Source organism: Nomascus leucogenys, chromosome 12, assembly GCF_006542625.1.
Source record: "Nomascus leucogenys isolate Asia chromosome 12, Asia_NLE_v1, whole genome shotgun sequence".
NCBI classification, from domain to species: domain Eukaryota; kingdom Metazoa; phylum Chordata; class Mammalia; order Primates; family Hylobatidae; genus Nomascus; species Nomascus leucogenys.
The window spans coordinates 82,885,975-82,900,077 of NC_044392.1; the positions used below are offsets into that span (position 1 = coordinate 82,885,975).

The 14,103-nt window shown below is 40.7% G+C and overlaps 1 protein-coding gene across 1 annotated transcript in view; it reads left to right on the forward strand.

Moving 5' to 3' along the window:
* The window catches only part of TGFBR3 (transforming growth factor beta receptor 3), a 210,791-nt gene that overhangs the window by 123,155 nt on the left and 73,533 nt on the right, over positions 1-14,103 (forward strand). The window contains exon 5 of the mRNA XM_012500557.2: positions 8,360-8,497. Coding sequence (XP_012356011.1) covers positions 8,360-8,497 — 138 coding nt within the window. The remainder of the gene's footprint in view (positions 1-8,359; positions 8,498-14,103) is intronic.

Here is a 14,103-nt window from a genome sequence, read left to right on the forward strand (position 1 = left end):
ATATGACTTGGTTACAAGAAAGTAGGTCAAAGAGCAGCATGTTAATGCTTAATTATAGCTATATTTTCTGTCCAGAATTCTTGTTAACCCAGTGAGGACAGCTTCAATCTCTGACTGCACGTAGCAGGTGGAATGATTACTCCAGTACTCAGATTTTGTGGGAATTGGGTTCCTGCTATGCTTATTTTGTAAATCAGCTTCTAATGATCACTCCAGTGATTCTCTTTATTATGCAGTTTGATACACCACAGTACTGATGCACAGGCCATTCTAACATTCTGTTGTTGGTAAAGACATACATGTCAGAATACTGGCTTACTAAACAGGTATGTAGCAAAGCTAATTTGAAGCCTATTATAAAATGTAGAAATTAGGCCAGGTATTGTGTGGCTCACACCTGTAATCCCAGCATTTTGAGAGGCTGAGGTGGGAGGATTGCTTGAGACCAGGATTTGAGATCAGCTTGGGCAACATAGCAAGACCCTGTCTCTACCAAAAAAAAAAGAAAAAAAAATTAGCTGGTTATGGTGGTTTATGCCTGTGGCCATAGCTACTTGGGAGGCCAAGACAGGAGATTGCTTGAGGAGTTGAAGGTTACGGTGAACTCAGATTGTGCAACTGCACTCCAGCCTGGGTGACAGAGTGAGATCTTGTCTCAAAAAAAGGAGAACTTGAGAGGAAATACATTTGTGTAGCACATAGTTATATGAGGCTTTGGTTACATATTAGTGTTAAAACAAAGTGATCTGAATGGATGTATTTATTAAATGTGACAGGGAATCTATATATATAAAGCAAACTTTCCCCCCATTTTAATCAATGTGCAAATATTGAGTTTCTTCAGTTTGTCTAAAATTTTAATTTCTAACCATTCTAACACACTTAATTGCCTACATGCAAAACCATGTAAAATATGCCTCTAAAAGATAGTGGAATATTTGCTCAAAATATTTTACCTTTGTTATCTATCCCTAAGGAAGAAAACACATTCCAAAGGGTTTTTACATTTTACATGTTTTTATTTGTGTAACTGTTTAAGATAACAAACATTTTCTATGTTCTTTGCCTTGTATGGTTCCTATGGATGGCCCGAGTGCCATTCTGTGCTGTCTTACACACAGAGAGGATGACGATCAGGGTGGCTTGTCCCACAAAGCCTGGGAGTGGCCTTGGCATCCTGTCCAGCATACCTTCCAGGAAGCATCCCCGTCATTTGTTTCAGTAGCTGGAATCTGCTTTTCTTGACTGTGTGTTAATGTTCTGTTTACTATGTACACCCCGGCCCCCTTTCTCTGGCCAGAAAAACAGGACAATATGACTCTGTAATAATTATTCTAGTCACATTTCATTAATAACTTTTGTTCATTCCTTCCTTTATTCCTTCTTTCAGAGAACTTGTTGACAGCCTACTAGATGTCCAGCCCTGTGCTAGGCCTAAGGATGCAGAAATGAGTGTGACTCAGTTTCTGCCCTTGAAGAATGACCTGAGGAATTTATACTGTGACAGGGGAGACAAACATCCAAGCCAGGGCGTCCGATCTTTTGGCTTCCCTGGGCCACATTGGAAGAATTGTCTCGAGCCACACATGAAGTACATGAACACTAATGAAAACTCATGAACGAAAAAGAAAAAAATTCGCAAAAGAAATCTCATAATGTTTTGAGAAAGTTTACAAATTTGTGTTGGGCCTCATTCAAAGCCATCCTGGGCAGCATGTGGCCGTGGGTTGGACAAGCTTGATCTAAACAGATCATTATAGTGCCAGGCAGAGGCAGAGGTAGAAATGCCAGTGCTGTCTGAGAGAGCTCCAGCTCTGTCTGAGGGAGGGGGAAAGATTTTACTGGAGATGGCATTGTGAGCTGGACCCACGAGTCCATCCAGAGCACTGTGGTGCACTTTACGCCAGAATCCTGCAAGGCTGCAGGGTGTTAGTGACGTATACAGTACCCTATTCACACAACCTTTCTTAATGCCAAAGAATGGTAGAAAAGTGCCTGCCTGTGTCCTCAGACTTGCATCAGTAGTGGCCTGCTGAGGGCACTAGCAGCGTTCCTCCACCGGAACCACCCACACATCAGGGTCTCCATTCTGCCTGCCTCTCTTCCCCACAGCCGGGGGAGCTGTGGCTGCTCTGGGAAGGAAGGGCCTGGGTCTCTGGAATCTCCTTGCAGCGGCTCCCAGGACCCCTTTAGAAGGTCATGACCTGTAGTTTCATAAATACTTCTCTGTTTATATGAGCTCTTGCCCCTCAACCCCCAACCCAAATTTAGTTCCCAGTATTTTTCCAGGGCATACAAAATATGGAGCAGAGCTTATTTCTGCATCCCATTTCAGACTTTCATTTTAGGTTTTTTTTTTTTCTTTTTTTGTCTCTTTTGTGATTATATTAGATGATTTTCAGAGGCTCTCAGGGAATCCTGAATCATGTCCTTGTTGGGGGGAGGGGAGATTAGTTTTGAAATGGACTGACAGTGTCCCCCTCAGCACATTAAGTGGTTTCAAGACAAAACCATTGGGAAAGAGCTTAATACCATTTGACCAAGGAGAATGGTTAGTTGAGTGCCCCAGGTCAGGATGGGGACCCTGGGTGTGTGTGTGGGGGAATGTGCGTGTATGTCAAGATTTCTTGAATTCAGCACCAACTGATTAATATTCCTCTAGAAATTCAGAGAAATATAAAAATAAAAAGGAAAAATTTAAAAGCTCCAAACCCAGTTCTCTAAAAATATTTTGAGGGAATCTTTTTATACCAATTCCCAAATGGTGAAGGACAAGCAACGGTGAATAAAATATCAGCTGTAGGGGTTCCTTAGACCAGAATATACTTTAAATACTGCAGCAGCAACTACGTAAATACTGTTCCCACCCCTAGCAGTCAGTTGCACATTTTAGATCCATCTGGGGTCAGGTTTGAGTTCCTAAAAGTCATATTGCCCAAATATCAGTGAAATTTGAGTTCAGTGGTGGGACCCTAGTGTCCTGAAAAAGGTTTGTGCCTTTCCATTTGTGCATGCGAAGTGTGGGTGCTGGGAGACCCAGATTCAGGATGTTTTCAGTTACTACTAACATTGTTGCCAAGTGGGATGTCTCCTTACCCCCAAAGAGGGGACAGATGATGGCTATATACAGACCAGCATGTGATTTTATGGGTCTTGGTTGTAGGCACGCTGTTGGAGTTCTTTTCTTATCTTAGTGTAAACTGATTATTGAATCATGCATTTCAGAGAATTATTTGGTCTGGTTTTAGATAATAAGAGTCTCCCTGGTAGTGTTTTGGATGACTTCATTGCTTCACAGGTCCACAGGGGCTGTTCTAAGAATCAGAAATGTTGAAACGGACCTCACTGACACATTAGCAAAATTGCACAGCTGTTAGACTAGCATATCAGTTGCCTTGCTCACTTTGCTTTTTCATTTGTTTTAATGAACCCCAAGAAGTAGGGGGTGTAACTAATTCATATATTCTGAAATCTCTATGGTAGAAATGCCTTGCGTCTATATTATGAATCTTGGGAAATTGAAAACAATTTTCATAAGGAATCTTTCCATAAAGCAAGTAGGGTTTCCCCCTCTTCCTGTAATTCATTTTCATGAAGTAATTTACAGAGTTTGAGACAATAGATAGTTTTTGCTTATCAACTATAATCTTTGGAGAACTGAGGAGCCTTCACTATAACAAGGTCCAGAAAAGATTGTCCTTGTTATTTTCTGCTGATAATGTGAGCAAGGACATGCTTCCCAAGTGAGAGATAGGGAGGTGGTCTTTCCACTCAGAGGCTTTGTGCTCCTTAGAGTTGTCCTTGACTTTGGGCAAAGCTGTGTTCAGATTCCCCAGAAAAACACTCAGCAGATCTGCTTTGAATTTCTTTATAAAATTATATGTTCGTTGCATTGCACAGGTAACTGCAGAAGACCTAGTGTGAATAGATGTTGTAGAACGGGTTAGACCAATTAACTCTTTTCCATTTAGGGGAAGAATCGGCAGTGTATGAGGGATGGTGTTACATAAGGGATGTGGCAGATCAGATTTGCTTGCATTTTCTCACACCACCAGGAATATCGAATATCCAGCACTGTTTGAGACCAGCATGGTTAGAACAGCAACTCTTGGATTAGCCTTCATGGACCAGTTTGTGGTCAAAGTATAGGTTTCACGAGAAACTACGTGTGAAAGTTTTTTTAGTTCTGAGTCTTCATCTATTAAGTTCTTCTGCTGAAAGGATGACATCTTAAGACCAGCAGTGTAACTTGTAGTTTAATTAGATGGAGCCATTTTGTTACCATTGTTGCCGTTAGAACTTTCTCACTCTTTTACAATGGGGTTCTTAATCTGGGTTAATGGGTGCTTAACGGGGAGTTCATGGGCCCCGCAATGAATGTAGTTCCCTGACATTGTCTGCAAAAGTTTGTGTGATATGGATGTTTTTTGTTTGGTTTGGTTTGGTAAAGAGAGGGTTCATACATGCATTAAGTTCTCAAATGTTCCATGACTCCCAAAGATTTACAAAGAAGCCATGGTTTCGAGACTGGTCATTGCTGCTCCTTTGAGCTGCATCCCCTTTGGCTCTACCAGCCGTCACAGCTTGCGTGGTCCCAGCGTTCGATTCCTTATTACTTATGAGCCCATAGACAAAGCTGTTAACCTGTATTTTTATGTGTAAATTTGACATAGGACTGATGGTCAACTCTTTAAACTACTGTTTGGATTTCCAGGCTGGGGATTTCTGGATACTCTTTGTATCATTTCTTCATGGGATATTTATTTGCTGCAGTCTGCCTCAGCTCGGCCTTTAGACCACGAGCGCTGGACAGTGTAACCACAAAAAGCTTCAGGATATTCTTACATTTGTAACTGTAGTCTACCCTGAGTTATAATTGATCCTAAGGAGGATTTTCTTTTTCTTTCTTTTCTCTTTTTTTTTTTTTTTCCTCCCCAGCCTGGGAGAAATTGGGCAACTTAGCCAGGAATTCTTTGAGATATTGCCGTGTGTTCTCTCTACATTTCTGGAAGATTTTATACCATGGTTCTTTTGTTAGTTGTTTTGGTTGTCCTTTATCTTCCCTTCAGCAAGATTTACTCAAGTGGGGGAAGCATAGAAAAGACAGGTTGCTGAGGGATTAGGTGAGCAGGCGCTTGCAGGACTCATTGTCCCTGCCAAATGATCTTTTAAAAAAACCATTGGGTATTTTTCTTTGAATTTCCCAATTGTAGTGTGAATTCTTCTGTGCCAAATGGCTTTTGGGGCTCTGCCTGGACCCCGTGTGCCAGAGTCAGAGATTCATCTTGGCCAGACACTGCCACATATTGAAGAGGGAGCTGTTTCCAGGAAAGCTCAGAGAGCTGTGGCTCCTAGAAATCTTTCCTTGATTGTATGAGCCAGGCCTCAGCACTTTTGACCATCTGGAAAATTTTGGACCTGAGCACCAATATCTGTCTCATAGATCTTTTTCTTCTCATTTCATGAGCTTTTATAAAAAATTCTTGTTCATTTGAGATACATACTTATTAGTATTTTGTAGTATATATTTTGACCGAAACTTCTGTGTATCTATGAGCTCTAAGAAGAATTGTATGCCTGAGGACTGCAAAGCAAATCTTCAGAAGAAGGGTTGATGCAGCCCCTGCAGATATACATTACTATTCTTTGCATCATTATGGTACTCAGTAAATAGTCTTGGAATAAATAGAGAAAGCTTTTTGTTTGTTTGTTTTTGTTTTTTTTTTTTGAGACGGAGTCTCGCTCTGTCGCCCAGGCTGGAGTGCAGTGGTGCGATCTCGGCTCACTGCAAGCTCCGCCTCCCGGGTTCACGCCATTCTCCTGCCTCAGCCTCTCCGAGTAGCTGGGACTACAGGCGCCCGCCACCACGCCCGGCTAATTTTTTGTGTTTTTAGTAGAGAAGGGGGTTTCACCGTGTTAGCCAGGATGGTCTCGATCTTCTGACCTCGTGATCCGCCCGCCCCGGCCTCCCACAGTGCTGGGATTACAAGCGTGAGCCACCGCGCCCGGCCAGGATGGTCTCGATCTTCTGACCTCGTGATCCGCCTGCCCCGGCCTCCCACAGTGCTGGGATTACAAGCGTGAGCCACCGCGCCTGGCCTGTTAAATAGAGAAACCTTTTACTGACACATGCTATTAGTGAAAGAGTGTTGCTTTGCAGTTTTCAGGTACTCTGGAACAAATGATGATTTCATCCCTCCTTCATTCTCCCTAGTGTGTGTGTGTCTCTTTGTTCAGTACAGTTTGAATCTTTGCTTCTGCTGTTTCTATAGCATCTCTTCTTCTCAGTGACTATCAATCTGTTTATTTCTAGATGCAGACAGCATCTCCAAAGTGTGCTGTGAGGTAGAGTCTTTACAACCAAGGAGCACATTACTTGATATCACTGTAGCTGTACTTGACATCACTGTTCATCTAGTACTTTGATTTAGCACTATGCTTATGCCAAATATAAAGATGATCCTAGCTGTGTGCAGAAATAGCTCATGACGGTTGGAGTGTTGCTTATTTTTGTATTTTTTTGCAAATTAGCCAGCTAAATTCCTTTGAAACTTTTTTTCCCCGTTAGGTAACATATAAATATATGAATTTGTTGTGATAAGTCAATATTTATTGTGTATGTTTACTTCCCGGCCTTTTGGCTAAGATCAAGTGTATTATTGTGTCTGTGTTAAGCACAGTTTTTTGTTTGTTTTTGAAACAGAGTCTCACTCTGTAGCCCAGGCTGGAGTGCAGTGGCACGATCTGGGCTTAGTGCAACCTCCACTTCCTGGGTTCAAGCGATTCTTGTGTCTCAGCCACCTGAGTATCAGGTGCCTGCTACCACGCCTGGCGAATTTATTTTTGTATTTTTAGTAGAGATGGGTTTTTTCCATGTTGGCCAGGCTGGTCTCAAACTCCTGGCCTACAGTCCATTTTGGAAATTAAGACGTGCATTCTCAAGCTAGTGAACAAGGTGATGCAATTTATTCATAGAATATTTTTGTGGCATTGAAAAGCAGAGAATTAAAACATTATTTTGACATTTGCTGAGTGCTTACCATGTGCTAAAGCCTGGGTTTTGAAAGATAATGAAAGTTTACGGTCTTATTTATCAATGACCTGAGAGTATACTATGATAAGTGACATTGGTCATAAGTGGTCCCTGCAAAAAAAGGTAGAAGTATGTTGAGATCACAGTGGGCTGGCAGCCATTGGGAAAATGTGAAATAGTCCAGCATTTAGTGCTGTATCCCTGATGGTTGTATAGACTCAGATCGTGGATCTAGACCATGTCATCCTCATGAGGATTCTAGCTGAGATGTACTGTTATTCCCAGTGCATCATTCAGTCTGTGTCTTTCTAGCCTAAGTCCTTTTTTGTCCTGTCCCTCCCTTATTACTTTATGGTTATCTTTGATGAGTTCACTCTGTTTAAATATGTGATTCTTGGGTCTTGCCTCCCTGCTCTGTATGGAAAGCCAGTATGAGACAGACTGTATGAAAGTATCTAGTCAATATTTCCTTATATATCCCTTTGTTCTCCTATGTTCATGTTGTCCTGGGCTCATGTGTGCCAAGAGGACTTTGTTGAGTCCATGGTTTGCAGCTCTATTCACAGGTGCTTTTTGGTGATGTTAATGACAACAGTGGTGACCTGCAGTAGTCCTTGATCTGCTGTCAAAATTGGCTGTAGTTTTTGTATCCGTCCCATGGTTTTCTTCCCTGTTTTTTTTTTTTTTTTTTTTTGACAGGGGCTGTATACAATCACTCTTTATTCTGTGTGTCCTCTGTGCTTCATTTCTTTGGAAAAGCCCTTCAAGCTAAAAGCTGAGACAATGAAAGCCCTGGCAGCCTCCCTTGGCAGCCGCTTTCTCTCAGCTTTCGGCACTTTTCTTTGGCAGAACCCATTTCACTTTATAGAGGTTGGAGCTTACCTGGAGGAGAAGAAAGTCATTTCTCTGGACATCCAGAGGGATGACCCCACCCCCAGGGGATTTTGTTTTCCAATTTTCACCTTAGTCATTTGACCTAAAGCTTAAAGCAGGCCTAAGGGAAGGTAACTTTTATTCCACCTTGCTAACTTTTCGAAAGAAAAAAATGTGTTCTGTTTATTTGTTCTTTGACAAGGAGCTAAATCATGCTTTGGTTGAGATTAGTGTGGTTGACCCATATCAAACAGCCATTTTGTAGTTAAAAATGGTCAAATATTGGCAATATCATCTGGTTCAACTTAATGTATCTTATTCATAGAATCTGAGCTAGATTATAGCTTGTTTCTGTTGATAGTGGGTTGCAAAAAAGTATTCCAGAGGCTGCTCTGAGTGATTTTCATGGAAAGCCAGGGCTAAGATTTCTACCCTCTTTCTGTTGCTTCCTAGGTCACACTTCACCTGAATCCCATCTCCTCAGTCCACATCCACCACAAGCCTGTCGTGTTCCTGCTCAACTCCCCATACCCCCTGGTGTGGCATCTGAAGACAGAGAGACTTGCCACTGGGGTCTCCAGACTGTTTTTGGTAAGTGCTTAAACCTCCCCCAAACTGATCCTTAGCACAAGGATATAATGATCCTTAAACTTTGCCAAACTTTTAATAAAGACTTACTTTCATTGAAATAATGCCAGAGTCCAAAGAGTGCTAAATTTCGAGGATGTGCTTAGTGATATTTGGATGATGACATAGATAAGCATTCACAGAAAGCAGACACACCCGCCCATCTTCTGTGGGCAGAGGCTGGGGTCTAGTGCGCACATTAGAGCAGGACCTGTCGTCATACTCTGTGTGGCCTGAGCTTTGGTTTCAGCTCTGAAACCCCCCTTGTGGCATCAGGAGCCCTGTAAATATTGTAACTGGCTACCGGCTGTGTGGTCCCTGACCACAAAATAAATATGCACGGACCCATACTATTTGTATATAACACAGGCCTAATTCCTGATATGAGGATCTGTTTGTTGAGAAAGTGACACAGTGAGCTCCAAAATGAAGTCATTTGTATTTTATTAAAAAAACAAGCTGGAACCCCGCTCTTGTGGAAAGATCCAAATATTACCTACTATTTGTAAATCATGTCCCTTTGAGTTTGCCAGAACATTCAAGTGTGCTAGTTGTGGAGAAATAGATGGGTTGTTTGGATGGAATTTTTTTGGTATGATATCATGTCTGATGATGAGCAACACTGCAACTTGGTAGTGGTAATTCACGTTGTCTATTGCGAGAGCTGCAGGCTAATGTCCTAACTGCAGCGCCTGAGGCCTTAAACCTCTCTTGCCCACAAGCATCCAAAACAAGTGGAGTCCCCAGTTAATAGTTTTCCTCTTGCCTCATGAATAAACTTTGCCCAGTTAATGACTCTCAATCCAGATCTGTAGTTTCTTTCCCCTGGATTTGAAGAGTACTTCTAAAAACTCAAAGCTTCTTGTTGAATAATGTAAGAATCCATAGTCAATACAATTATTATAATAAGTACATTCTTATTATAATAAGAATAAAAGAGAGAAAAGGAAAAGCTCATCTTTATAGTAAAATGCCGACTAGTAAATATAGAAGGAGTAAAGGAGTTAGAAAATGATCATTTTGCAACCATCATAATACAAGTTGACCAGGCAAGAATTATCAACAGATGCTAAATCTAGCAGAGATGGAGGGAGTTCAGGAAATAGTATATTTAGATATTCTTAAAATATCTTTTATACAAATTACTTATTAATTACACATAAAAAATCATAACTGTATACCTTGGGGATATCCCATGATACCTTAACCAAGTGATTAAAATTGATATCAGCAACTATGGACGCTGTGTACCTATAAATGAGAGAGAACACAGCATCACTTTTGTAGTATTTTTGCCAGAAATGCATATAACCTGAATCTAATCATGAAGAAACGCTGACAAAACCAAATTGAATGATGTTCTATAAGATAACTGGCCTGTAATCTTCAAAAGTGTCAGTCATGAAAGACAGAAAGGCTGGGGAGCCATTCCAGATTAAAGGAGACAAAAAGACAAGACGCATGTGATCCTGAGCTGGATCCTGTTGGGTAGGGAGTGGGGCAGCTGCTATAAAAGACATTAGGGGGACAGTGGATTGTATTTTATATAAATAAATTATAATTGAGCCTATAGATTAAAATATTATATCAATGTTATATTCTTGAATTTTATAATTATGTTGTTTTTATGTAAGAATATCCTTAGGAAACATACTTAATACTCTTTAAGGTTAAGGGCTGAAAGGTCAGATCATTCAGGAAAAAAACGTGTTGTATAGAGAGAAGAATAAAGCAAATGTGGCAAGATTTTAAAAACTGATGAATCTAGTTAAAGGGTCTACTAGAGTCCTTTGTACTAGCAACTTTGCTGTAAATTTAAATTAATTTCAAAAGAAAACATTTAAACTCGAAAGGTACATTTACAAGGTGGGTATTACGATAACTTTATTGTAGCCTTTTCTGAGAATTGCAACTCTTATTCTATGTTAAAAAGGCCAAAAATCAAAAATTAGTAATTATTTAGTTGTTATTACTAGCACATTTATTTAGCACTTAGGATATTTCAGGTCACGAAATGCTCTAATACTTTAATTCTCACAATAACCTTCTACAGTACGGTAGTGTAGATCCCTTCTTATAGATGAAGAACTAGGATTTAGAGAAGTTAATTAGTGGCCCAAATCACATGGCTAGTTACTTGGAGAGTTGGTACTCAAACCTAGATGGGACCTATCCTACAAGCTGTTATGCTAAACTGTCTGCCTTCGTACTCATAATCACTGTCAGTCTCCTCTAATTAAAGTTACTTGTGATAGTAATACTAATGGCTCTGATCATAAAGTCATATGCACATTTAGCCCTCATACTGTAGAGCTATACTGTTCAATACTGTAGGAAATAGCTGTGCATGGCTACTTAAATTACAGTTCTTCAGTCCTGCTTAGCCACATTTCAGGTGCTTAGTAGCCACGTGAGGCTAGTGGCTACCACATGGGCGGGTTATGGAGACATTATGAGCAAAGGCAGTGCATGTCCTGGTTTGGATCCAAGCAGTGACCTTGGGCAAATTAATTTCTCTAAGCCGGATTTTTCTCAGGCCCTCCATCATAGGGCTGTTATCTTGAGTAAGTGAGATCGTGTATAAAATGTTTGTAGACATCACCTGCCATTGCTGCTCTTATTTATTTCTAGTCACAGTAAAGAGCATGTGGGACGGGTGTTGAATTTGCATCTGTAATTATGAAATATCTAGTTTGGCTGGCCCCAGATCGAAAGGGGTTCTGTTTCTCTGGGCTATAGGCCCAGATGGAAAGTGTGGGCTACGTATGTCATAGTTGTACTTACCGCTGCCTGGATTCTTTCTTCGGTCTGCTAGTCCATGGGTTTTGAGGGAAAGTGTCTTATTCTTAGTTATTAATTTGCTTTAATTTTGTTTAAAATCTGTAAAAACTGCTTCTTGGTCATCAGTTTAGACACTAACAATGAAAGAAGGTGGCCGCTTTAGTAAACAATTGAATATCAACCCCATTTGGATCAATCCCATATAAGGAGATTGCAGATCAAGTAATGAGCCTAAAATTACCAACACGTGGGAGGCAGCATCAGGAGAAGTCAAGGATTTAAATTCCAGGACACCTGAACTCTGCTTTGTTGTCCAGCAGGCTTCCTTTAGGGAAAATGGTTTTTTTTCCCGTCTGCACATTTCTTCATGGCCTGGAAGAGACGATGGAACATCTGTTGTTCATTCACGTTCTCACATCAGCACACAACGAGTGATGCAAGTCGTTGCACAAGCTGGGCCACTCTCCTTGGGCAGGCTTTTCCCTTCCTCTCTGTGGCCTGAAATGAATTTTAGTGTCTGCTCATCTCCTTGACAGCCTTTGCCACAGAGGGTCTGGTGATCAATAGAAATCCAGTAGTGTGTTCTCTATCCGTTTATATAGTTAAGAGTTAAAGTTTGGGGATAAGATAACTAAATTATTTTACATAAAGTATTCATCAAACACTTCAGAGGGCCCACGGGATCTCTGGAAACTCAGGCTTCACCGTTTTCATCACTATCTTCTCCGAGGTTACCCAGGGAGCCTAAAGGAGCTGTGGAAAGCGAAAGGGTCTCTTGACTCTCAGTCCACGACACATGTATCCTTGCCTGTTTCCTGATATGCTGCTGGAGGGTTTGCATTTCTGTCTCAGAGCTGTCTACTGTGTACGTAGAGTTACAAAACTTTTAACTGTTTTTTTTTTTTTAATAGGGTGATGAGAAAAGTTCGAGTAATAGCATCTACTCACTTATCAGGGTGACCTTTTTATTTAAATGGACATGTCTGTGTTGTTATGACTGCCCAAATTAAAAAAGGAAAACTTTCATAATTAGTTAGGAGGGCCTTATGTTACCCGGAACATCGCAGACACCCATAAGGGTGACTAAAAACATACTTTAATACTGGTAACAAAGGCATCTGTCTTTTTCTGTCAAATCATCTCAGTCCTTCTCACCCCCTCACAGCACAGGCAAGAAGGGAGCATGTCAGGCAGGGAGAAAGTGGGATTTAGTTTTCTCTGCAGGTGCAGCTCCTTTATCTGGTTATTCTGGTTACCTAGGAAATATGAGTGGGATGAAGAGTGATGCTTTCAGGCTGAGTTTCAAGTAGCGAATCTTTGAGTGTGAGTCACACACACACACGTGATGAAGTTGTCGTAATCTTATAGTTTTCCTTTTGCAGGGTGTATGGGTGGCCCAGAGAACAATCAGAAATAAAAATCATCTTACCCTCTCAGTGTGCCATGTTGAAACTGCAAATAATCTCTTAGAAGGATCACATAAGCCTGTTTTTATTTATGCATTCATTTCTACACTGAAAAAAAAAGTAAGATAACTTAACTGGGTGATGATGCCTGCACCTTCAACCTGAATTCGCTAAAATGATTGAGGAGAGCCACAATCTGAAGTTGTCTTTAAGGACACACTACAATTTAAATACACGGTTTCTAGAGAAAAGACACAAATGGCCAAAAAACACATGAAAAGATGCTCAATATCATGAGTCATTAGGGACATGCTAATGAAAACCTCAGTAAGATGCCACTTCACACTAGGATGGCTATAATAAAAAAGGTGATAACAAGGGTTGCGAAAGCTGTAGGGAAATTGGAACACGCATACATTGCTGGTAGGAATGTAAAATGGTTCTGTGGAAAACAATTGAGCAAAACACGTGTCCCCAAGAACTTGTCCACAAATGTCCAAAGCATCATTATTCACAGTAACCAAAAAGTGGAAACAAGCCAAATGTCTATCAACAGATGAATGGATGAAAACAGTGCTATATCCATACAATGGAATATTATTTAGCTGTAAAAAGGATTGAAGTTCTGATACATACCACAACATAGATGGATCTTGAAAACATTATACTAAGTGAAAGAAGCCAGATGCTAATGGTCACAAATTGTATGATTCCAATTTATATAAAATGTCCAGAATGGGCAAATCTGTAGAAACAAAGTAGATTAGTAATTGCCAGGGGCTGATGGGAGGGGGAAATGGGGAATGACTACTAATGATATGAGATTTCTTTTGGAAGGTGGTAAAAATGTTCTGTAATTACATAGTGGTGAATATACCACACCTTGTGAATATACACAGAAACACTGAATTGTACAGTTTAAAAGGCTGAATATTATGGTATGTGGACTATTTCATAAAACTGGTAAGAAAACCTTGCTGCAGCACTTTTTTTGTTTGTTTGTTTTGAGGACAGAGTCTCACTCCATTACTCAGGCTGGAGTGCAGTGGTGCAAACATGCCTCACTCTAGCCTCAACCTTCTGGGCTCAAGCGATCCTCTTGCCTCAGCCTCCTGAGTAGCTGGGACTACAGGTGCATGCCAATATGACCAGCGGATTTTTTTTGGTATTTTTTGTAGAGATAGGGTTTTGCCATATCGTCCAGGCTAATCTCAAACTCCTGGTCTCAAGTGATGCACCCACTTTGGCCTCCCAAAGTGCTGGGTTTATAGGCATGAGCCACAGTGCTGGGCATGAACTAGATTTTTTAAATGTATCTTTTTACTTTATTCCATGTACCTGATGTTTTTTCTTTTTTTTTTTTATTTTTGAGAGAGGGTCTGG